Source organism: Miniopterus schreibersii (assembly GCF_964146895.1).
Source record: "Miniopterus schreibersii genome assembly, chromosome: 4".
Classification (NCBI taxonomy): Eukaryota; Metazoa; Chordata; class Mammalia; order Chiroptera; family Miniopteridae; genus Miniopterus; species Miniopterus schreibersii.
The window spans coordinates 13,800,659-13,827,573 of NC_138105.1; the positions used below are offsets into that span (position 1 = coordinate 13,800,659).

Below are 26,915 nucleotides of genomic sequence, written 5' to 3' on the forward strand. Positions count from 1 at the left end.
AAATAGTATCGAGGATGTCACAGCAAGGAAGAGAGTGATTTAAAAATTCAGTTCACCATGGTACCTTAATAGGTTAGTGTTTTCCAAACTGCAACTTTGAAAGCCAAATAGTGGGTGCTGACAAGAATTAACAGAATAAAAAATACCAGGTGCACACTGAGTAATAAGGGTAAACTTTTGTTTGGGGTGTGTGAGCGTATACATTGGATCGCAATACAAAATGCTTTTCACTGAGAGCAGCTGTGGGGGGAAAGATTCAGTCGCTGCTCGAAGGCCGACTAAATTTTGCCTCCTAGAGCCCCCTACAGGCTCTAAATGTTAAAAACTTGAATTCTACAGTAAGTAAACCTTTTGTTGGAGGGTGGTTCAGGAACTAAAACCCAATAGTTTATACAGGAACAGATGTTTACCCAGGTAAGTAGATAGTGTTTGGTCTAAGAACTAAACATGTGCACAGTCTCAATCTTGAGGCCAAATCATCTTCAAGACACCAAATTAATTGGGCAAGGTCTGTCTTCGCCCTTATCTAACCTAATTTAAAACTGGGAGATATGTATCAGTATCTCACATTAACAGCTGTCAGGGGTAAAACAAGATGGAATCACAAGGACTTTAGAAAACTGTTAACAAAACATTCACTTTTAGAAAGTTTTTACAAAGCAATAATGAAACAGAAACAGGGCCAGGCGACTGAAAAGGCTTGTTTCCACACCTCAACTCCCTCACAAAGAATTAACCAAATACTAAGCCAGTACCCCTATATAAAAAATAACTCTATTAATAATTTTAAATTACCAATGGACCACTATATCAAAGTAACAGAACTCTATGAAGTGGTTAGAAAACTGAAGGGATGTAGAAAATACAGGCTTATTTTCATGGAAAACAAGCTAACAGGCTCTTGGATTAGGGCCTTCTTCCCTTGCCCCTCTTTCACAAGAAAAAAAATTAAAAAAAAAAATTAACGGCAATGTTTATCATGCTTAATGACCACCACCACCAAAAAGGCGGGGGGAGGGGGGGGATCTGTTTGCAGAAGCCTAAGAAAAAAGTCAACTCAAACTGCAACTATCTTGCAAACAGTCATCAAACACTATTCTGACCTTAATTTCACCTGTATCAAGTCGCCTGTCTCAGAAAGCTGGGATGGTTTAGTTAACCTAAGGTCGATTGCAGAACCAGGTAAGAGGCGAAATGGTAGATGATCCTGTAGAAAGATCACTTGGTAATAAAATCAATTTAGCATAAATGAAGGTGCTTCACAGCACATGCAATAGCAGTTGATAGCCCTGTATTTTTGAGTCAGTGCTCCCTGGACGCTCAAATAGATCTGACCCTAAAAATGATAGGAAATGTGCAGGTCTGTCTTGTTTAAAGCAACCCTGGATCTTGTCATCTTAAAAAGATCCCAAATGTCGACATAAACGCTCTTATCTTCTGTTTACTGTAACATAATTAGATCCAGGCTAGATGGTACACTGGGGCTCATGATTCAAAATTTATCCTTGGCTTTAGAATAATTTACATCAAAATCAGTACAAAATCACAAAAAACCAATAATCTGTTAATGAGAGGTGCATTTTAGTAAAATACTTGACTTAATTTTAAACAGCTATAACTATGTTCAGAATTATGCTTGTCCCCATTAAAATTCCCAGAACTAATGTTTATCATAAACATATATAGGATAAATTACCATCTATTCAAAACAAATGGTCACAAAGCGTATTTGCCATTTACCTAATTCATAAAATACATGTGAAATTTACTCCCATTCTTCAGTATTTTCCTGTATAAGCTGAGATGAAAAGAATGACTCTTCTTAGACAATGAATAATCATTTAAAGGGGAATTTTATAAGAAAAGCAATTTTTAAAATGAGAACTATGAGCCCAAGTGATATACTTCCCTTTCTCATCACTTCCCAGTCCGAAGAGGGTAGGATCACTTCCTTCTTGTTACTCCTTACGATCAAAGATCATCTCTTCAAGGTGTCCTTTCCCACCTCTCTACTGCACTTAAGAAAAACGCCCTTCCTACTGTTGGCAGGCATATTGAATATCGTCAAGATAACATTAAAATAATTGCTTTTATAAAATTACTTGTGCTTTATATCTGGGATATCAAGACCCATCGTGAACAAAGAAATATGGCTATCAAAGCTTACTTACAAGTAGTACCTTAATCCCTTCTCTTTCATTTCCAAGACTACCCTGTTGAGGGGGCTAGTCTACTGAGTACTTCACAGCCAGTGACTTCAGTGCCCAAATTCATGGAGTGGCATTCTCCCACATACATGAGCACACACACAACACACACACATCTCCACTACTCGCTCAGGCTCGCACACAAGCAAGCTCACACACACATTTCCTTTCTTTCCAGAACAAGCCAGAATTACAGCTCTTTTGGTGATTGTTATAATTTTTGGAATGGTTCATAAATTTTCCAAATTCTTTTAAATTCATAATACTTTTCTTTTTTCTTTTTTTTCCGATTGTGAACCATTCCATATTGCATCTTTATTGCAAAAGTCAACATGCTTCTTAGAAATTCAGATTGTAATTGATAAAACAAACATTACATATATGAATTTAAATGTATAAACAGTTAGAAATTCAACAATATCTCCTATTATACTATTACACAAGTTCACAATTTTGTAAAAACTATAATACAGGCATACTATACATAAAGAGGAACCACTATTCCTTTTCACATGATTTTTTTTCTTCTTTTTGAAATAATAATCCATCACTAGGACCTTTGTTTCACCCTAACAAGACTGTTTTCCAATTTATCATCCTAGCTAGTGACAATGTTTTCCCATTGTTACAACATGAAGAAATTGAGGGAAATTCTGCATTCCCTGCGGTTACCTTTTTACGCTTGGGCAGCAATCCACTAGTGAAGCAGGCTGACCAAGGCGGACTGGTCATCAGCTACTTAGAAAGACCTTATACACATTAAAGAGAACAGAGCTTGCCTCAGGTGGTATATGTTACCTCTGTAACTGAAGATGCCAAGAAAACAAGTCATGGTGTTTACTTTTAAGAGAAATTCTAACAGTAGGAGATTTGAGAATGGGGGTAAAAAAATCATAAAGGAAAAATATATATTCAACTATTTTATGCTGACATTAACTTAGATTTTCTATTATATTTAACCCATATTTTGAATTCATTTTTAAGAGTCAAAGAAGTTTTAGAATTCTTAGAATATTTAAAAAGTATTTTGGTCTTACGTAAGGTATATTGAAAGAGAAGTTTTATACAAAGGGTCTCGAATCTTACTGGGAAAGTGTCTAGCCTTCACTCTAACACCCTTCTCTTTCACCCTCCACCCAATAACTAAAAGGGCAAACAAATCCTCAACTTTCCCTGTACAGAGTGTAATAAGATGTCAATTTTGAGGTTTTAAAAAAATCATATGAAAAGGAATCTCATTCTGTTGAACTGTCAGTCTACTGAAAATTTTCTTACAGCTCCATTATTTTACTGTAATTTTCAGTTTCCAAATACAAAAATACAACAATTCTTATTGAAATCTATACGCTGGTAGTTTTAGTACACAAAAAAAAAAAAAACAAAAAAAAACAAAAACAAATTATTTACAAAATTATACAGTTTAAGAAAAAACTTTGTACAAAAAATATATAAATCCTTTGTTCCCTCTATCACGTTTAAACTGTCAGGACTCAAAATATTCACCACAATGAATCTTTCAAAATATATACCAAGTGAGCCACAGACATCAAGAACATTTCATCAGAGATGACGGAGGAGGAAGGAGCAAGACTGCTTATTCTAGGTACCCCACTGTAACATTTCCCATCCTTTTTATAAGCTTATTTTAGTTTCAGTGTTATCAGAAATATAACCACCACCTACGAAGAGGAAGTCCTTGTTATTGTGAAGGGGAAGTTACATGAATGTAAAAATGATCCTGGTCTGACACATCATTCCAGGAAAATAGGTAGAAAAGAAAAGATAATCAGAATGTGGGATTTAACTTCGTGTAGCTAAGTAAATCTAGAGTCCTGATGGTTTTAAGTTTCTTAGTGAATAGTTTCTACTTTAAGAAACAGTCCTTTACCTCAAGAAACAAAATCCTTGATATAGTGATCACCAAGAACCTACCAAAGCCAACAGGGAGTTTTACATTTTCACACCGCACACATATAAAAACATAGATGTGTATGCCCTTGAAAAAGTGACATCCTATGTACATTAATAATTTTATCTCCCCAGGGATCAATACAGTGTAGTGTTGCTCCTCTGCTTTTCCGTCTAACATTCAGAACACAAGGACAGAAATTTACATATATATTTTACTTAACAGATACTCTGCTCTATAGTGTACAGTAAAAATGCACACAGTGAGGAAACTGCCTACTGAAGGATACGTATGTTCATGGATAGCAATAAGCTATAAAATTATAAAAAAATAAGGTCATCTGATCAAAGTCAAGTCATGACTCCCATTTATTACTAGCACACTCATCCCCTACCCTACCCCAACCCCCACCCCACCCGTCACCTCACCATCATGGTTTAAATTTAGGAAAAGAATTTCAGACACTTTTTAAACCCTTTTGTGTAACTATTAACTAAACTGAAAGCATTAAAAAAGAAAAAGAAAAAAAAGCTGGTGACTGACTCTCCCCATAAATCTTTCCATTACTCTCATCAAAACACTTATTTATCAAGGTGCTGGTTTAAACTTTTTATTGGGGGTTGACTTTTAGTGGCCCAAAAGAATCACTTCTCTCAGTAATGGGTAAGTCAGGCCTAGTAATAAAAAGGCAGAAGAAAAAGGGGGTGGGAAAGGGGCCATGGGTGAGAACCTTTTATACTCTGAGAATTTAAAAAACAACAACCCAAAACACCAACTGAACCAATACTCACTAATTTCAAAGCAAATTAAGGCTCAGCAGCAACAGAAGTCCAGGAGAGTTAATAAATGACAGAATGAAAGTACCATGGAGCTAGCTTCTATTACCTTATAGCATTTAAGAACACAGAGATTGTTATGGTTTACACTAAAATAGTACTTACTACTGCACATAACACACACCCCCCAAAATTTAGGTTTAATACAAATTGGGCTCCTCAGTAAAAAAAAAAAAAAAGAGGGAAAAAAAGAAATTTTACTTTTCTTCCAAGACAACTTTTGAAAGCAAAAGGGCATTTCAATTACAAATGTCTCTTACTGTCTGACGACCCATCCATAATAGCTAAGAGTTAAGAGATTCCAGGCAATTTTGACATTTAAAGAAATTTTATCAGCAGATTATAATCCAAAATAAAATTTCTGAACACCCTGTCATTTACATCATAATCCAACACCAATAGCAACAAAAACAGGTGGTGTGGAAAATAAGGCTCTAGAGATTATCCATGTCATTCCTGTGGATCTTCACAACTGTGTAAAAGTCACTAGGCCTTTGGTGCTTTAATATCATGAACAGTTATGAGATGTGTTTAAATAGCAAACTTGCTGTCCTTAAATCTACTGTGTTGAAAAGAAAAATAAAAAAATTTTTTTGGCTCATTGACGTCTTTAAATAATTTTAAAAGTTGTTCTTCTAAACAAATATTCCTAAAAATTATACAGCTCGCTTCAGATTTCATCTTCGCCATGAACGGGACTCATACTCATCTTCATCTTCATCGTCGTCATCAGGCAAAAACAAATCTGAGGTTTCTGTTTCCTGAAGAAAAGAGGAGAAAATCTGCTTAGTGGTACAAGAAAGTTAAATAAAATACTTGTTAGGACAAAGGACAAACAGACTAAATACAAGTATCCTTCAGAGCAAAAAAGCTCAAAACGTTTTTTTAAAAGTACTGGGTGGGGCTCAGCAGTTGAGCACTGACCTAGGATCCAGGAGATCGTGGCTCGATTCCCGGTCAGGGCACATGCCCGGGTTGTGGGCTCGATCCCCAGTAGGGGGCGTGCAGGAGGCAGCCGATCAATGACTCATCATTGATGTTTCTCTCTCTCTCTCTCCTCCCTTCCCCTCTCTGAAATCAGTAAAGATATATTTAAAAAAATAAACGTACTGGGTGGGATAAAAGTGGAAAATACTACAGTAATTAATGAATAAAAATACAAGAATGAACTGTTCTGAGCACTCCCGACTGTAACCTGCTTTGCCCCACCCTGTATGTATAGTCTTCTCCCTTGCTAACTTTCTTTAGTCTTAACAGGAGAAGATTTCCATTCTAAAATCATCAGAAAAATAAAGTATATAGTATATGAACGTTTAGTAGGGAAAATAAAATACCTATAAAATGCTTTTGGTTAAATTAATTTAATTTTATTCCATTAACTTAAAAATGAGGCAAGCAAATGACCATTCAAACTCATAAACTGATTATTTATGAGGGGAGAATATACTAATTTCCCCACGACACTGACATTCCAAATCGTATATAAAAATGTAAAATGTTACACAAAGTAGAAGTATCTCCAAATAGTTCCCCAAATATCAAAATTTTTCTAACACAGGAAACGTTTCTGCTTTTGTTATATAAAACTACCCATATGGCTAGAAGACTCTTGATCAATCATAAATGCCAGTGATCTTTTAAACAAAAACTGTGGTGAATTAGGAAGGTCCATTTTAATAAACTAATTAGAAATATAGGAGTAAAAGAGCAAAATCAATTCTCTTATATTTTAGGAGGCTGATTATTTAGCACTTGTAGTATTTAAATCCTTGACTTTCCTAGTCTTCCCTTTTATGTCTGATTTCCTTACACTGCCATTTAAACCAACTATACATAGAAGGAAAGCAAGAAACTAAAACATATTACTTATGGAACCTGAATAAATGAAAAGCTTACACAACCAGCTAAAACTTAATTTGTTCGTATAACCCATGTCTTCATTTACCTGAATCACAATATCTAGAGCCCAAATAAACGCCAATAAAAAACCCCCCAAAAACAGTCTCTCTTACACCAGAAAATAATCCCTCCAAGAGCTTTTTATGTTTATGTACCTACCGGTGCTTTAACAAACTTCTGGACTAGTCTTTGCTAACTGCATTCATGAAATAATTTGGTGTTTATTTTTTATACTATTTACTTTAATGTAGGGACAATGTAGAACTGGGACACAATCTCACGCAGTTCTTTCCTTTCCCCCCCTTTCTCTCGACCATTATGTTTACCTCCTCCTTGACTTCTTCTTCCTCCGTCTCTGTGGATACAGAAGGCACCTTGGCCTTGTGCCATGATATTTGTAGCCGACGGTCTTTGAATTTTGACCCTTGGTTTGCAGCCTAAAATAGATTTTAGAAAAACACAAAAGTGTGTACTCACATTTACTAATGATTCCTTCAAACTGTGTGTTACTTAAAAAGTGTAATGACTGGGAGAAAAACCTGTTAAAGTGGATCTATGAACAATATCAATGAGAGCTAGAAAAATGAAGTCCGTTTTAACTAGTAGGCCATGTGTTCTGGTCTACCCAGAAGAGTCCATGATTTATTTTTCTATCGTGTAAATAAAACTTGTCTTGATTGAATGACAAATTTAAGTATTTTTTTTTAAACTGCCTATTCATCATATGGCATCTCTTATAGCCCCACCAATATTTGACAAAGCTATTCCCACCTTCTGTTCTAAAATGCTATACAACTATAACAACAAATGTTAAACATCTATTATCCCAACTCAAGGTAAACCTGCTCAGCTTCAAATTATTCCTCCGTACTACCAAATAACATTTTTTCCCTTCCCTGCACATTTCAATAAAAAGAGAAAGCAAACATTTAATTTTAAAGACAAAGCAACAGAGACAAAGGAAAGGGGACCCTACGTTTTATGAAAGGGAAAATTTAGTTATTCCTATAGCTTTCCTATTAACCATGCAAAATTGTAGAATACCCCCAATTCTTGGTTCAGTCCTGAAAACTGTGAAAGAAGAGGTTCTTTTAAATTTAAGGTTTCACTCTAGTTTTTCTAAGAAAAATGTTGATAAGGTTCATGAAGCATTTGCCAAATGTTTCCACATAACACTCAGATCACTGCATTGTAATAGTGTATAATAGGCCAGACCCATAGCCAGTTAATTACTGTCTGCATAGAAACTGGCCTGTTCTAAGGAAAAATTCCCATTATACCTTGTGGAGGTTGACTGTTTATAATCTGACACCAAACATTTGACCCGCGAGCACAACTAAACTGACGTATCAAAATGGTCCAATCCAAATACACACCTATCATCTTTTAAAAATCAGGTAGTTGCTAAGAGTGGATCTTAAAAATTCTCATCACAAAAAATAACTGTGAGGTGATGGATGTTACCATATTTCAGTAATCACTTCACAATTATAGATATATCAAATCGTTATGCTGTACATCTTAAACTAATATAAACTAATAACATGTCAATTATATCTCAATAAACTGGGGGGGGGGATTGGGTAGTGTGTGTGATGGACATCCCTTGACATTACTCTGTCCTTTAACACAGAGCCCAACTATAGACAAATGGTTTCAGTTTGTTCATTTTTGTATTATTTGAATTCTACTTTTCAGTTTTATTAAGGTATAAGTAACAAATAAAATTGTAAGATACATAAAGCATACGACATGATGATCTGGCATATACACTGTGAAAGGATTCTCCCCATAAAGTTAATTGTAAGTGCATCATCTCACATATTTACCTTTTGTTGTTTTGCTGAGAACATTTAAGTTCTACTCTTAGCTAATTTCAATTATACAATACATTGTTATCAACTATTGTGGCCATGTTATACCTTATAGACCTTATCTGTTATTTGAACTTTAAATTGACATATTACTTTTATAATCAGAAAAATATAGATATTTAACCTATATTAACTATGTTGTCCTCCAAAGAGGGGAGCAGTTCTGTTTTCCAAAAGGAACTTCAAGGAATTAAATATATTGCATATATGTATATTACTAAAGAATTAAAAATTTAATTTGTATGTAGTTAGTAACTAAAAATATAAACCCCAACTATCTAACTTATAACAAATTAGATTAGTAATTAGAATAAAGATGTACAGTTGACCCTTGAACAACATGGGTGTGAACTGTGTGGGTCCACATATATGGAGATTTCAAGGGTCAACTGTATTTTCAATCCATGGCTGGGACTCACCTCAGAATGAAAGACACATACAGACTAAAAGTAAAGGATGAAAAAACGATATTTCATGCAAATGTAAATGAAAAGAAAGCTAGGGTAGCAATACTTATACCTGACAAAACAGGCTTTAACCAAAAGGCTACAGTAAGAGACTAAGAAGGACACTACATAATGATAAAGGGAACAATCCAACAAGAGGATATAACCCTTATAAACATTTATGCACCCAACACAGGAGCACCTAAATATACAAAGCTAATCTTGATGGATATAAAGGGAAAGATCAATAGTAATATAATCATAGTAGGAGATTTTAACACCCCATTGACATCAATGGATAGATCTTCCAGACAGAAAAGCAACAAGGAAACAGTAGACTTAAATGAAACACTAGATCAGATGGATTTAATTGATGTCTTCAGAGCATTTTGCCTCAAGGTAGCAGAATATACGCTCTAATTTTCAAGTGCACATGGAACATTTTCAAGGCTAGACCATATGTTAGGATACAACACAAGTAACAATAAAGTTAAGAAGACTGAAATTATCTCACGCATCTTCTCTGACCATAATGGTATGAAACTAGAAATCAATCACAAGAAAAAAAACTGAAGCTCACACAAAGACATGGAGGCTAAATAACATGTTATTAAACAATGAATGGATTAACAATGGGATCAAGGAAGAAATCAAAAGATGCCCTGAAACAAATGAAAATGAGAACATAACCCAAGATATATGGGACACAGCAAAAGCAGTCCTAAGAAGAAAATTCATAGCATTACAGGCCTACCTCAAGAAACAAGAAAAATCTCAAACTACCTAACTTTATATTTAAAGGAACCTGAAAAAAGAACAAACAAAGCCCAAAGTGAGTAGAAGAAAGGAAATAATAAAGACCAGAGCAGAAATAAATTAAGAGTCTTAAAAAAACAAAACAAAAGATCAATAAAACCAAGAGCTGGTTCTTTGAAAAGCTAAACAAGATTGACAAACCTTTAACCAGACTCATCAAGGAAAAAAGAGAAGGCAAATAAATAAAATCAGAAATGAAGGAGAAGTAACAATCGACACCACAGAAATATGAAAGACTGTAAGAAAACATTACAAACAACTATATGCCAATATACTGGACAACTGGGAAGAAATGGATAAATTCCTAGAAACATACTGGATCAGGAAGAATCAGAACATCTAAATAAACAGATTACAATTAATGAAACTGAAGCAGTAATAAAAAAACTCCCAACAAACAAAAGTCCTCTCGGACTGGATGGCTTTACAGGTGAATTTACCAAGCAGCCAGACAAGAACTAACACCTATCCTTCTCAAACTATTCCAAAAAATTCAAGAAGAGGGAAGACTCCAATGCTCATCTTACAAGGCCAGCATTATCCTAATTCCAAACAAGATAAAAACACTACAAAGAAAAAAGAGCATAGGCCAATATCCCTGATGAACACAGATGCTAAAATCCTCAACAAAATATCAGCAAACTAGAACCAGCAATACATTAAAAAGATCATATACCATGATCAAGTGGGATTTATTCCATAGATGTAAGTTTGGTACAATATCTGCAAATCAATAAACATGATAAACACTACATAATACTACATGATAAATAAACATTACATAAACAAATTAAGGATAAAAATACATAATCATATTAACAGATCAATAAAAATAATTTAAATCCAGTACCTATTTATGACAAAAACTCTCAGCGAAGTGGGAAGAGAGGGAAGAACCTCAACGTAATAAAATCTGTATGTGACAAACGCACAACCAATACCATACTCAATGAGGGAAAACTAAAAGCATTTCCCTTAAGATCAGGAACAAGACAGGGATGTTTGCTTTCACCACTCTTACGCAACATAGTACTGGAAGTCCTAGACACAGCAATCAGACAAGAAGAAGAAATAAAAGGAATCCAAACTAGAAAGAAAGAAGTAAAACAGTCATTATTTGCAGATGACATAATACTGTACAGAGAAAAACTTGAAGATTCCACCAAAAAATTACTAGAACTCCCTGGCCAGGTGGCTCAGTTGGTTGGTACATCGTCCCATATACCAAAAGGCTGCAGGTTTGATTCCCAGTCAGGGCGCATATGAAAGGCAACCGACTGATGCTTCTATCTCACATTGATGTCTCTCTCTCTCCCCCTTTCTGTCTCTCCAAAATCAGTAAACATATCCTCGGGTGAGAATTAAAAAAAATAATAATACTAGAACTGATAAATGAATTCAGTAAAGTAGCAGGAAACAAAATAAATACCTAGAAATCAGTTGCATTTTTTACACCAATAATTAACTATCAGAAAGGGAAACTAAGAAACCAACCTCATCTATAACTGCATAAAAAAAAAAAAAAAAAAACAAATAAAATACCTAGGAATAAATTTAACCAAAGAAGTAAAAGAATTCTACTTGGAAAATTATAAGACAGTGAAGAAAGAAACTGAGGAAGATACAAATAAGTGGAAGCATATACCATGTTCATGGATAGGAAGAATTAATATTAAAATGCCCATACTACCCAAGCAACCTATAGATTCAATGCAATTCCTATCAAGATACCAATGGCATATTTCACAGAAGTAGAACAAACATTCCAAAAATTTATATGGAACCACAAAAGACCCAGAATAGCCACAGCAATCTTGAGAAAGAACGAAGAAATCATCCTACCTGATGTAAGCTATACTACAAGGCCATAGTAGTCAAAACAGCATGTACTAGCATAAAAATAAACATAAGGATCAGTGGAACAGAATAGAGAGCCCAGAAATAAACCCACACCTTTATGGTCAATTAATATTTGACAAAGGAGGCAAAAACATACAATAAGGTAAAGATAGTCTATTCAATAAATGGTAGTGGGAAAATTGGACAGAAACATGCAAAAAAATATAACTACACCAGCTTCTTAGACCATACACAAGAATAAACTCAAAATGGATTAAAAACTTAATGTTAGACTTGAAACGATAAAAATCCTAACAGAAAACACAGGCAGTAAAATCTAGGCCATTTCTTTTAGCAGTATTTTTTTTTTTTTTGACATATCTCCTCAGGCAAGGGAAATAAAAGAAAAAATAAACAAATGGGACTATATCAAACTAAAAAGTGTTTGCACAGCAAAGGAAACCATAAACAAAATCAAAAGACAACTCACTGAATGGGAAAACATATGCACCAATGATACATCTGATAAGGGCTTAATATCAAAAATTTTTAAAGAACTTACACAACTCAACACCAAAAAAACAGACAATCCAATTAAAAAATGGGCAAAGGACTGAATACATACATCTCCAAAGATGACATACACATGGCCAATAGACATATGAAAAGATGTTCAATGTCACTAAACATCAGAAAAATGCAAATTAAAACCACAATGAGGTATCACCTAACACCTGTCAGAATGACTGTCATCAATAAATCAACAAAGAAGTGTTGGCAAAGATGTGGAGAAAAGGGAACACTTTTGCACTGTTGGTGGGGGAATGCAGATTGGTGCAGCCACTGTGGAAAGCAGTATCAAGTTACCTCAAAAAATTAAAAATGGGCCCTGGCCGGTTAGGCTCAGTGGTTAGAGCACTGGCCCGCAGACTGAAGGGTTTCAGGTTCGATTCCGGCCAAGAGCACGTACCTGGGTTGCAGGCTCAATCCCCAGCCCTGGTCGGGGCATGTGAGGGAGGCAACCAAACGATGTGACACTCTCTCTTCCTCTTTCTACCCCTTCCACTCTTTCTGAAAAGCAATGGAAAAAATATCCTTGGGTGAGGATTAAAAAAATAATAATAATAAATAAAGTTCAAGTTTCACCCTATACCACTGAGTATAACAGCTAAACCACACTACCACAGTTAAAAAATCTTGTAGTTAAATTGATGCATATTGCTGATCGGTATTTCTCTCTCCCCCTCTCCCTCCCTCTCTCTGAAATCAATAAAGATATTTTTTTTTAAAAAGTTCTACACTCACTAATTTTAATGTATAAATATACAAAATTCTACTTATATATTATTTCATAATTTTTAACTAAAATATTTAACATATAAAGTAATACAATAACATATATCAGGGGTCTGCAAACTACAGCCTTCAGGCCAAATGTGGCCTGGCACCTGTTTTTCAACAGCCCGTGAGCTAAGAATAACTTTTATATTTTTAAAAAGAAAAAGGAAAAGAGAGAGGTGGGGGCAGGTGAGAGGAAAGGAAGAGAAAAAGGAAATGTGACTAAGGGTATGTGGTCATCAAACACCTGAAATACTTCCTATCTGGTTCTTTACAGAAAAACTCTGCTAACCTCTATACGTAGTATTAAAATATTTATATATTGTTACATGTTTTATGCTGTTATATATAGCTTGCATTGTATATTAAACATTTTATATATTTTAAATTTGTGTATACATTAATTTACACATATTTTTATATAGGTAGCCGGGACCTAAAAGCCCCAAATTAATACATATCCTCAAATTTGGTTTTAAAATACACCACAAAAATGCTGACACTTCACCTAAAAGTGAATGTGAGGTTAAAAGGTCTGATTTTAAAAGTAATATATGTTCATTTGGAAAGCTGGGAAAATAGAGAAGTGCTGAGAAGGAAAAAAATTAAAAACTAACTTGAATTTTGCCACCCAGAACTAACAATTTAATGCACTTTCATTTTTTTTTGTTTAATCTTATACCCTACTTTTTTAACCTAAAAGTCAATCCCTGAGAATTTTCTCATGTCACTATTCTTTAAAAACATGGTTTTTGTTGTTGTTTTTTTATCCTCACCTGAGGAGTGAGGATACTTTTTCCACTGATTTCTAGAGAGTGGAAAGGAGGGGGGAGATAAAGAGAGGTGAGAGAGAAAACATCATCAATGTGACAGAGACACATCAACTGGCTGCCTCCCACACACACCCTGACGGAAGGCAGGGATCAGACCTGCAGCCCAGGTACATGCCCTTGACCAGAAATCAAACTCTCAACCCTCTAGTGCGCAGGTCGACGCTCTAACCACTGAGCACACCTGCCAGATCTAAAAATATGTTTTTAATAGCAGCAAAGTACTTGTGAGCATTTAGATCGTTTCCATATTTCACTGAATATAAAGCATGCTACACTGAGCCTACGTACAGATATTGTTTACGTACAACCCTAACAATTCCCTTGTGGTAAGTTCTTGGAAGTGGACTGCTGGATACAAAAATAAACTGAAGGACTCCAGAATTAGGTCCTCACCCTTCAGAATAACTTCACCAAAACCCATCTATCATCTTTCATACAGACATGAACCTTCCATGATCCTTTCACGATTGTTAAGGACAGTAAAAAAAATATTGAAAACGTACATTTTTTTACCTTAGGCTTTGTGGGATATAAAAGATCTCAAGAAAGAATTACCCTTTAAGCTTGCTAAATCTATTTACACTAATATCTAGGCATATGTATTTCTGTATTTCTTTCAAAGGAAGCATACTATATTCCCCAAGTATCTGTTACTAGGGTAAATGTGTTTCTAGTATTCAAGATTGTCTGATAAGCACTTTATCAAAAACTAAAAAACAACAACAAAACACCATCAAAACCAATGGCAGTGTCTCTTCCTTGAACTTACCTATCTGTCTCAGCTTTGTTTCCTCCCTCCCCAAATGCCTGGGCATGCCCCTTTGCACAAACCGAATGCCCTGTTTCAGACCTATCAAATGCACTTATGTAAAAACTGGTTATCAATAGATGTTCTAGAATGATTCTACTTATGAGAAGGAAAGAGATCCACATGAGCATAACTTCTGGGTTAAAACTTAAATATCTACATATCTTAAATTCCTAAGATTACCTACTTTTTATAACTAGAACTTTCTGCAGAGACAAATTTATAAAAATTCTATTTTACATCACACAGTATCACCTCAACAGAGCTAGTATTGGGTCTAAATGCCCAACTTATCTTTCCAACAATGAGGTTTTAATTTTATATACTCAATATTAAAAGACAAAAATTAACATTCGCCCAGCTTCCAGAGAATACCCTGCCCACATATAGTGCTCCAAATATTATCATCTTTATTTCTACAATAAGTCACTTAAAGCTAGTCTCCCACTTTATGAAAAAAAGAAAATAAGTGGCAGGCTAGTGAAATAACTGGCTCAAGAGTGAACAGGTCACAGCCCAAAGGTTCTAAAATCTGGACACTTTATAATCCAACTCTCCAATAGTCAGGGTGAAACAGGATTAACAGGCACCAAACTAATAAACTTTGAAATGAAGTCTTTCTCTAAGATTTCCCTCACCATCTTTAACACTTAATAAGACTGAAAATGTTTTCTCTTTTAAAAGTTGTCTGAGGAAGAGGGATCCTGATGCTATTAGCCAATTGTGCATTTCCCATCTTGGTTCTACCACTTATTAAAGGTTTGATCTTGGTTAACTTATATTTAAGCTTTAGTTTTCCCATCTGTACTCATGGGATTTCACATGCACTTTATACAGGTATTTAAGATTAAATAAGATCATGTATATAAATGCTCCAGCACAAACAACACAAAAAATATTTACTCAATGAATGAGTTGTTGGAAAGAGAATATACTGTTTATGCACAAAATAATAAAGACATTTACCTGTATCAAACCTCCATCTGCATGTTTGTTTAAAAGTAAACAGTCGCACATGTACACAGCACGTAACTAAATATGTCTCTTATCCTAATAAATTATTCCTTTGAATTGTGCCTCCATCCCAGATTATTTTCACTTATTAACTATAAACACCAGGTAAACCATGTAATAACCCTAAAACAAAAATCAAAGATTGCTTTGGAACAATTTATCACTACAAATGCATTTATGAGGAGTATTATGGAATTACAGAATATGAGCTACTTCTTGACCTTCAAATATATTAATAAAAAATTGCTAATACCCGTTTTTACTTCTTTTCTAATCTATAAAACATCTGACATTTATACAGAATGCAGCCAGGAAATGCTGGATACAATGTGTTTAGAGTTAGTACTTGCTGCTTTGAAAACTTACTGAGAAATGCTGCAGTAAGTCATCTTTTTCCTCTTCAATGAGTCCCCCAACTGACAGTGCTTTGGGCCGGTGGTCCACCACCATGTGATTGAGTGAGGCCCTTCCTCTTCCTCCACGACCTCGGCCTCTTCCTCGACCTTGGGAGGACATGGTCTTTCCACGACCCACTGGTAAGATGCCTAATCGTGCAGCCTGAATAACAATAACCGAAGGTAGAATAAAATATACAGTTAGACTAAACCTTGGAAAACAGAAAAAGAGAAAACTACTTTTTGAGATGTTAAATGCAGTGAGTCGGTAACTCCTCTTAAGCCTCACCTCAACCTGTAACTGACTGAGTTTTTTCCGTAACTCTGTTGTGTCTTCTCCTGAGGACAGCCTCTTGTGAAGGTCCAGTTCGGTATCTAATAGTTCTTTCTGGGCCTTTGGAAAAATTAAGAGTAAAAGTGTATTTTTTCAGATTACTTCCAAGATCTTATTCAGAATATTCTTCTTACAGAATGACACACATCTCTTTTGGGAAAATGAGAGTGAAAGGGTGCAATACACATGGGGTGTTTTAGAGAAAGTAACTTTACAGATATAATACTGACATGTACAGAGTATAATGATATCAGTAAAAATAACAAGCAGTATTATTCCTTAAGATGGCCTAAAATTCAGACCTTGGAAACAGTCATCTGAGATGAGGGAGCTGAGAATAATTTTCACATAATAAAATATCACAAATAAAACACAATGGGGCAAAATAAATTATATTGTAAAAATTCATTCACAGTATAAACATAACAGTTACAAAACTGCTTTCAGATATGGACCCTATAACTATTGCCACACTTTATTTCAGTAAAAGACAAATAATCAGTCTTTTAGGTAAGCAACTGTGAGAGATTCTTGTCCTCCCATATATATTCTCTTTAATTTTCAAAATATGCCCATGTTCTTTCTATAATTGGGGGAAATTTCAATAAAGACATTTTTATTATATTTTTTAAAAGCAATCTTAATGAAACACTTTACATTTCTGTACTAAGAGAGGACCACAATTTCAAACGAAATATAATATTGTACACAAAAATTTGTGTTCTATATATGTATCTGACAAATTTATTCCAAGTCCTCAAAACGCTCAAAATTAACCTAAAATCCCACCACAGAGCTCAGTATAATGGAACCACTGTGTAAAGAAAGTATTCTCCTATGATTAAAAAACCCAACAAATTAACAAAATTAGACTTAAATGGATCTAGAACTTCTGATTATTCTTTCCAAAAGAATGCCACATTTTTACCCGCATTAAAGCAAATGATATTTTTTGATTATAAGAAGAATGATTTTATTACAATAGTATTATAGAATTACACAAAAACTGCTGAAGTAGGAAGTAATCTCTTTGCTCACTATTATTCTAGCAGTTTCATCTTCAACACAGAGAACCAAAAATTTTAATTAAAAAACACACACCTTTATTCAAACAGGGTACTATCACCTCTTTCAAAGAGAGTACATAGCATCTATAAAAATAGTTTTAAAACTTGTTACTATAATTGTCTCCTCCACAGACTATTAGCCACCTAAGGGTTGCACTGTACTTTCAAAGTGCCAAGCACATAACAGATGTTCAATAACCCTACGTTGAGTAAAAAATGCACACAGATACCTCTGTTTTGGTCTTCACTTTAGATGGTGTGGAGACCGCAGAAGATGTTTTTAATTCATCTTTCAGTTGTGAGATCTTTTCACCAAGTTCTTTCAAAGTCTTCATTATATTTGCTCTCTCTTCTGGTTTCATGTTTTTGTTTTTTTCTAGCTTGGATATCAGCATCTATAAAACAAACAGGAAAAAGTAAAACTATGCTTAGCAAAGCTTAATATAAATAACCCTTAACATTTTTACCATTAGATATCTCCGCAAAAATCCACTCTATACATCAATTCCAACAGGCAAATAATGAGCTCTAGTCTTACCTTCTGGCATTCTATTTGTTTTTCTAACACTTCTTGCCTTTTTTTCCTCATATCCTGTTGTAGCTTCATTGCTTCCTGCATGAACAGGTGAAGAAAAAGTTAGTGATAAATAACAAAATTTGCCAATGATAAAGCCACTTTATTCTCAACTCATTTCTTCTGGGCCATCCCTATAAGAAGATAGATTTTCCTCCTAATCAAAAAATAGCTTAGCCAGCCTGGCGTGGCTCAGCGGTTGAGAGTCAACCAATGATCCAGGAGATCTCGCCTCGATTCCTGGTCAGGGCACATGCCCGGGTTGCGGGCTCGGTCCCCATCAGGGGCTGTGCAGGAAGCAGCTGATCAATGTCTCTCTCCATCATTGATGTTTCTGTTTCCCTCTCCCTCTCCCTTCCTCTCTCTGAAATGCATAAAGATATATTTAAAAAAAAAAAAAAGCTGAAACCAGAGATAAAAACTTTGAATATATTTTTCCCAACACTTCCAACATAAAAAGAGTTTACATTTATAACTGTACTTTTAAAAATATTGAACATTAATTAGCTGTACCTATGCAGTTTATTCACCTGAATGACCTAAGTGTACCTATGAGGAAAAACAAGAGGTGTTCTCACTTGCCAATAAGCCAAATCCCTATTTTTGAAGTTTAAAAATGTGAGATGAGGTACAGGTTAGGAACAATAGCAAAATCTATTGTTTTTGCCAGGAAAATGTTGCCTTACACCCTTCTGTTAATTAAACCTCAAATTATAGTGAGATAGTACATATAAATATTTTATTTGAAAACCTCTGTGAGTTTAAATCTAAGATGATATGAAACTCAGAACTGAATCATATAAATAATAACTACATAAATGTTATATTTTATGTGAAATATTATCCAACTTACAAAGCCAGAAAGAAAAAAAGAAAATAATGAAATAAAATGTCTCCTACTATCCCTTGGAGAATGAAAAAACATGACCTCAGTGTTATTTACTTTTACACAGAAAAAAGTCTTTCCTTGTGCTTGATGGCCACTAAAAGGCAACTGCAAAGCATTTTTTGTTTGTTCACCTTTTGTTCAAGTGTACACTGCATCCAGCAGCAGCTAAATACATATGATGATGGAGTTCCATAACATCAACTGTCAAAGTTATTAACATAATCCCTTAAGAATTCAGTGGGTCCTTTCCTCTACAATGAAAGAGCAATCAAAACTGTTACCTGCTTCTTTTTAAGAACTTCTTGAACATCGTGAGACTTAGACCCTGAACAAAGTTTTGAAGGAGTCTTTAAGTTTGAGGAGCTGTAGATCATTTTTGGATGGCCTGGAGACGAAAATATCTGTGAAACAGGAAAATGATTCAATTAAATCTTAGAAATGCTTCAAAGTCATTTTTTATAAAGACTGCATATATTCCTTTTTGGGGAGTTAAATTTTATATATTACATTTAAAATAGATATTTATAAAACTAGTTCTTTATACATAAATTTAACTGGCACTCAAATAAAAAACCAAAACTTAACTTTTAGCAATAATGTTGTGTTTAATGCAATCACATATCTTTCTTCTTTTTGAAAATTGTGATAAAAAGAACTACAAGCTCTGACATCAAGGAGCAGGCCTGCCACTCACAGCTAGGTCCTCCTATTAAATATAAACAGTTTTACAGAGTATCAACCTCAAACAAGGGCACTCTTGTGACCATGATGGATCAAGACAATAACAAGATCACTCCATAATCATGACTAAATACAGAAAAAAACATGAATGCTATGCAAATCGTAAAAATGACTAACCAGCTCTCTCTCCTGGCTAACAGAAATGACTACAGCTTCTTTACCAATTACATTTCTCATTCTAGTTTTTCCTCCTTCTAGCTACACTTACTAAGATACCTGATCGTAGAATTACTCCTGTTTTCTTAAATCCTGCCCCAAATCACCTAACACAGCCTAAACCTAAAAGTCCTTTCTAACACCCTTTAACTGAGGTGCCCTACAGTTTCACTGCGTACCTTCCCTCACTGAATAAACTCAACTTGTTCAACTACAGGTGTGTTCCTGGTGGTCTCTGGCTGAAGGGTACCACATGTGAAGTGCCAAATAAATAAAAACCCATGTTTCTAATAACTGCAATTCTAAGAATTAAGATACTTTGTAATCATAATCAATATTATATTTAATCAAATGCTATATGAGTTTACAATCAAACGTAAGACAAGTAGTTAGCTCACAGATCTGACTTGCAAGCAAAGTGGTGGCCACCTTTATGGTGCTAGTTTTGGTAGTTAGATTCCTTTCCTCTTTTGAACAGATGACTCTCCAGTTAAACTTCCCCTTTTTAAGGCACAGCAGAGCTAGCTACATGTTACACCACAATCTCTCTAGTTCAAGTCTCTGCTAACACATTCAGCTCTTTTCTTTATTTTTAAATTAACTGAATACATGATGTAAGGGACACAGGATATATTAAGAAATTCATGAAAAATTCAATCATGTAAATAATATATCTAAATACAAAACTATTCTCAATCATACAATACTTAATTTATCCTCAAAATTAAACTACTTTAACTATGCAGGAAAGTAGTTAGAACACCTGCACAGTTGATGTTTATGTTTCTATTACTATTTATTAAAACAAAAATGACAATACTTATAATTTGCTGTGTGCTAAAACACTTATTGTGTGCTAAGCAATTTCCCTTCACGCTTTAAGAGAAATTTTTCAATCTTCATAGCAAATCAGTTTACTGAAAAGGAAACCAAGCCCGGCCGGGCATGGCTCAGTGGTTGAGTGTCGACCTAGGATCCAGGCGATCAGGGTTCAATTCCCAGTCAGGGCACATGCCCGGGTTGTGGGCTCGATCCCCAGTCAGGGGCGTGCAGGAGGCAGCCAATCAATGACTCTCTCATCATTGATGTCTCTCTCTCTCTCTCCCCCCTTCTCCTTTCCTCTCTCTGAAATCAAGAGATATATTTTTTTAAAAAAAAGGAAACCAATGTTCATGAGTTATCTAATACAGCTAATAAGAAGGCAGGATAAGTCAGGGCTGTCTATAATTGTGTGTGTTTTTTCTTATCTTTTAATGATGGAATTTTTTGAAATAAAAGTATAGTAATATAAAAAACTTGATATGTCCATCACCAAGCAGCAACAATTATCAATATATAAAATAATCCTGTTTTGTTTAAATCTCTAACTACATCTTTATACCAAATATATCACTTCAATATGTAAATATTTCAGTTGTATCTCTAAAAGATAAGAGCTTCTAAAACATAACCATAATACCATCACCACACTTAAACAGTTAAGAATTCTTCAATGTCATTAACTATTGACATCTCCAGATTCCATTATAATTTTCTAAATATTTTTCCCACTTGAATTGGGATCTATTAAGGTCCATACAGTGTAATTGGTCACATCTCTTTAAAGTCGCCTTTAATTCTGTTCCTTTTCTCCTTCTTTTCCTTGGAAATTACTTGTCAAAGAAACCAGGTCACTCATCCTCTAGTATTCACCAGAGTATGGTACCCTTTAACTGTTCTTCTTTCCTCTAAATTTTTAAAAAATTGGTCACTAATACAGAGTTTTTATGACATTTTTTTCATTTTTTGACAGTATTCTAATAATCTTGGACAACTTCGATTTCTGGTTTGACAAAATATTCTAGAGTCATCTGAAACATTGTAGGTCCCAGATCTTGGGACAGCCATTTCCCTGGTTCCTCTAGGTGCTGGGGGGGGGTTGGGGTGAGGACCATTACCATTGGGCTAGTCATTGTTCCAAGATCTTTTCAGTGAACAGAGTTAGGAAAACGTTTTGGAGGGGTTTTTGTTATTTGTTTTTTAAGATATAATACAATCTGAATTTATATTGATACTTTCGATTCAAATGCAGAACTACACTGTTTTAACTTAACCTTATCTTACATCTCTCTTTTCAACCACAATGAAAATCTCAGTTGTCAATGATACCAATATAATTCCTCATTTGATTTATCCTATTATGCTCACAAACTAGTTTCAGAATACCAGCAGAACCAACACTATAATTGCTGAGCTTTATAAACTGCTTTTTGTCCTCAGGATGTATCTCATTAGGTATAGTCAAATAAATGTGTTTTAAAGCACTCTCTATGCAGACATACTAGTTCACTTTTCTTTTTAATTTTCAGGGATTACTTTCATTTTATAATTACATGCAGCATTTAAATGGTTTTAAGACAAGTCTACAAAACAAGATATAGCAAAGTTGTCTGTTTTCTTCCCTCCTTGTCATAACTACAAGATTTAAATTATATGAAGTTTTGTTTTTTTCTATTACAAGCAACTGCTTGCATGTGTTCACTGCACCTTTCTTATACCAACAGTGGCTGACTATAAGTTTTTGTTTCATTTTGCCTTTTTTACTTAATATATTCTAATGATCACCCCATGGTGTGTGTGTGTGTGTGTGTATGTATTCCTCATTCCTTTGTAAAATTGCACATACGATATCGTGTAGCTGTACATGTGAAGTAACCAGTCCCCTACTGATGAATATTTGGATTGTTTCCAGTCTTTTGCTATTATATATAGTCTAGAGGTCTTGCACATGTCTTTTTATAGTTCGACTAGCATACCTTTGCATAGATTCTTACAAGGAAGATTACTGGTTTAGAGTAAATTCATACATAATTTTGCCAGATACTGCCAAATTTCCTTTCATGAGGGCTGTACCATTTAGCATTTCTATCAACACCTGAATCTCTCTTTTATATATGGCTATCCAGCTAGCCCAACACCCTATCATAAAGTCTGTATTTCCTCCACTGATCTGAGATACTGTGTTTGCAAATAAATTCCTATTTGCAAGTGAGCCTATCTTTAGATCTTCTATTCTGCTCAACTGGTCTGTCTCTTCATGTGCCAATATCAAATTGTTTCAGCTATACAGACTTTACAGTATTTTTTAACGTCTAGTAGAGCTAAACCTAAACCCCCTTGTAACTGTTTTTCAGTTTTCCTAGCTCTCTTTGAAATAATCACCATGCTGGAGAGTCACAGTTTATAGATATATTCCTAAAAGGAAAAGAAACTACTTAAAATATATTTCAATGTTCAAGTTTAAATTATAACAGAATCACCTTCACTATGTTCATTAAAGAGAAAAATTTATAAAAGATATGAACTAATAAAGACATCTACCTATTAATAAATGGCTAAAATTCTCAAATTCCTACTTAGCTCTGAATAGAAAACAAATTTTTAAATGCAAATTTCTGGCTGAATCATGGAAATTAGGGAAGTATGCCTGCCACACTTAGGTTAGCTGTCACACTTATCTGAGAGAAACAAGACACTACAACTCCAGATAATTTTTTCATTTCTTTGTGTCACTGAACACCTCTGGACATATCTGAGGCTCATAGAAACACATACCTGGCAATCCTCCCCAGCACCACCGGACTGATTTAACAAGTGTGCTGCATCACTCTGGTTAGCACTTGTGTGTCCAAGACGATGTTTTACAGGAACTTTGTTAAGAACATATGCGCCCGGTGTCTGTGGTTTGCTCATCACCTGTATATACAAAATAAACACGAATGTATGTGGTAAAAGTTTTTTATTAAATGCTAAGGAATAATACAAACTTAGGATAGTGACTACCCTGGAGAGGAAGATAAAAAGGAAAATGAGATGTGCCTGGCCAGTGTGGCGCAGTGGTTGTGATTTGACCCATGAACCTGTAGGTCATGGTTCGATTCCTGGGCAGGGCACATGCCCAGGTTTTGGGCTCAACCCCTAGTAGGAGGCATGCAGGAGGCAAGCGATGACTCTCTCTCATCACTGATGTTTCTCTCTCTCTCCCTCTCCCTTCCTCTCTCTGAAATCAATAAAAAAAACACATATTGGAAGAAAAAGAAAATGCGAAGGGAAGGTGCTTTAATTACCTCTAAGGTTTTATTTTTTAGGTGAAGTGGCAAATACATCAATGACTGTTATTATTCATACTTTTTTGGATGTCTGAAATATATCACAATAAAATTAATGTATATATGTATATATACGCAGAGAAAATTTTCTAATAATTTTTCTGTGTTCCCTTCAATATGTAATGCTTTGACAGACAAGCATTTTAACTGACAGTAGCTTAATATGAACAACACTGTGTTATTCCCAAGATATAATACAATCTTAGACTGCATTAACATAACAGGTCTAACAATGAGAGGTGATGATATCACTCTTTTATATACCATTCAGCCAACATCTAGGGGAAGAATTCACCTTTGGGCCCTAACGTAAAGTGGGACCTAGACAAAAGAAATGCAGAGATAGGTGCAAATAAGGATGATGAATAAAGATAAGACTCTACAAGGAATACTTCAAAAAAAAATTGGAATGCATTTAATGCAAACAAGAAGACACCTAGGAGGAGATCATCATTATCATCGATATCTAAATGGCTCTAATGCATGGTGGTTTGTTCTTTCTTTCCTTCATCTGTCCATTCAAAGGTATTTTGGCAACATGTGCCAGGCCTTGTTTTAGGCAGCAGGGCTGGAATGAATACAAGAGACAGAATCCTCTTCTCTTGCAGCTTCCCTTTCAGTTTTAAAACAGAATTTTTCTACATGGAAAAAAGTAGAACAAAGGGTACAAGGGTGCCTGATTCTAACCCAAAAACTCAGAAGTTCTAGGTTCAGAACTGTTCAGTGGTGGATAGTTATTATACTTCAGTATTGAGAAGAATCACTAAGGGTACTGCTTAAACATTAAGACTTATGGACCCTATATCTAGAGATTGACTGTAGGTTTTGAAACAAAAGGCCCAGGAATTTGTACCCAGATAAGTGATTCTGATGTAGAACAGTAAAACAGCACTTCTCAAACTTTAGGGTACAAAAGAATTACCTACACAGCTTGGGCCCTGATTCAGTAATTGGGGTGAGGCCCAAGAAATTGCTCCCAGGGGATCAGATGCTGTTGGTCTGCAGATCAAACTGAGGGGCTCTGGTGTAAAAGACTAAAGAACTGCAAACTGAGAGACACTGATCTAGAGGGTGGTACCAGAGGACCTCTAATTCCGTATGATCCAGTAGATTACCTTCTGGATACCTCCATGTACCGTTGCAGTAGGAGACTGCTGATGAAGGTGCTGTGGCAGGTGATGGTGCTGTTGTGACAAGTGACTAAGTGTTTGCTGCTGCTGCAGGAGCAGCTGTGCTGGGGACTGTAGAGCTGGTTGCTCATTGTTTTCTCTATGCCACAGGACTCGAATGAATCGGTTGTTTAGAACAGCTTCAGTGCTGGAAATGGCTTTCCTTGCCTCCTCATTGGTAAGATATTGGATGAGGGCTGCTTCTGGATCTCCCTTAAAAGCAACCTGTAAGAAAAAACAAAAGCAACAACAAAAACACAGATATTAGCAAACAGTTAAGTGCAAATAAATTGATAAATAATTCAGAAGTAGAAAACAACCTGCTGAAATCCATTGTGAATATTTTGTAAATGAAGTTGTTGTTGTTTTTTTTAAATATATTTTTATTGATTTCAGAAAAAGGAAGAGAGAGAGATAGAAACATCAATGATGAGAGAGTCATTGATTGGCTAACCCACAACCCAGGCATGTGCCCTGACCGGGAATCGAACCCTGATTGCCTGGATCCTAGGTCGATGCTGAACCGCTGAGCTACACCCGGCTGGGCTAAATGAAGTTCTTTATCTGCTAAAACACAACATGCCTATTTCAAAAATTATATATGGAAGAATGTTAGATTATTCAATAAATAATATCACTGTAAGCTAACCATCTGGGGAAGAGCTGTTAGATCCCTCCATGATATCTCACATTCAAATTAACTCCAGAGAGGAGAAAATATTTTACAATAACAAAATATCCCATAAAAACCCAGAAGAAAAAAGTGAGTATCTATATAATCTTAGGGTCTGAAAAGCCCTTTTATGCATACCTTATAGGTAGGGTCCATAAAGACAAGCAGCAGATTTGACAACACAAAATTTTAAACCTGTCAGTCCAAACATGCCATACACAAAATAAATGACAAATGGAAAAAGTATTTTTAATATATATGACAAGCAAAAGTTTGGAAAAGCATTATTCTAAATGCTTTCTTAAAAAAATGGACAAAGACAATGGATAGGTAAATATAAAAGAACTGTAAATGGTCTATATAAATTATAGTCTTCTACAAACAATTTTTCACTTAAGAAACTCATTAAAAAAATGTAATGAATCCATACTGATGTGGTTCTAGACACTGCATTTGGTAGTATCAACTAGCACAACCATTTTGGAGAACAAACTGGTAGTTCAAATAAAAAGTTTTAAAATTACCTTTAATTCAGCAATGCATCATAAAAAATAATGATTTATCCACAAGGAGGCTTACCACAGTATTATTTTTATATAAAATAGAAACAACATAAATTCTCAACAACAGAAAAGTTAAATACATTATAGCTAACTGCTACGGATTAAATTATGCTGCCATTCCCCACCCCCTGCCCACCCCCAGCCCAGCAGGTGTGGCTCAGTGGTTGAGCATCAACCTATGAACCAGGAGGTCATGGTTCAATTCCTGGTCAGGGCACATGCACGGGTTTCAGGTTTGATCCACAACGGGGGAGTGCAGGAGGCAGCTGATCAATGACTCTCTCTCATCATTGATGTTCCTATCTCTCCCTCTCCCTTCCTCTCTGAAATCATGAAAAAAACCCTATTTTTTTTTTAAAAATCACATGCCCCCCCAAAATTCATATG

The 26,915-nt window shown here is 35.0% G+C and overlaps 1 protein-coding gene across 5 annotated transcripts in view; it reads right to left on the bottom strand.

Moving 5' to 3' along the window:
• Positions 1 to 2,406: 2,406 nt before the first annotated feature.
• The window catches only part of LOC308555796 (RNA-binding protein 27), a 65,823-nt gene continuing 41,314 nt past the window's right edge, over positions 2,407 to 26,915 (bottom strand). For 4 of the 5 annotated variants that reach the window (XM_081134394.1, XM_081134392.1, XM_081134393.1 and 1 more), the window contains 9 exons: positions 25,239 to 25,517; positions 23,570 to 23,710; positions 19,360 to 19,479; positions 18,154 to 18,228; positions 17,846 to 18,010; positions 16,504 to 16,608; positions 16,186 to 16,377; positions 7,178 to 7,288; positions 2,407 to 5,713 (listed from right to left, as the gene is read on the bottom strand). In XM_081134394.1, coding sequence (XP_080990520.1) covers positions 5,630 to 5,713; positions 7,178 to 7,288; positions 16,186 to 16,377; positions 16,504 to 16,608; positions 17,846 to 18,010; positions 18,154 to 18,228; positions 19,360 to 19,479; positions 23,570 to 23,710; positions 25,239 to 25,517 — 1,272 coding nt within the window. In that variant the 3' untranslated portion in view covers positions 2,407 to 5,629. The remainder of the gene's footprint in view (positions 5,714 to 7,177; positions 7,289 to 16,185; positions 16,378 to 16,503; positions 16,609 to 17,845; positions 18,011 to 18,153; positions 18,229 to 19,359; positions 19,480 to 23,569; positions 23,711 to 25,238; positions 25,518 to 26,915) is intronic. The other variant, XM_081134391.1, reaches the window with a different exon arrangement.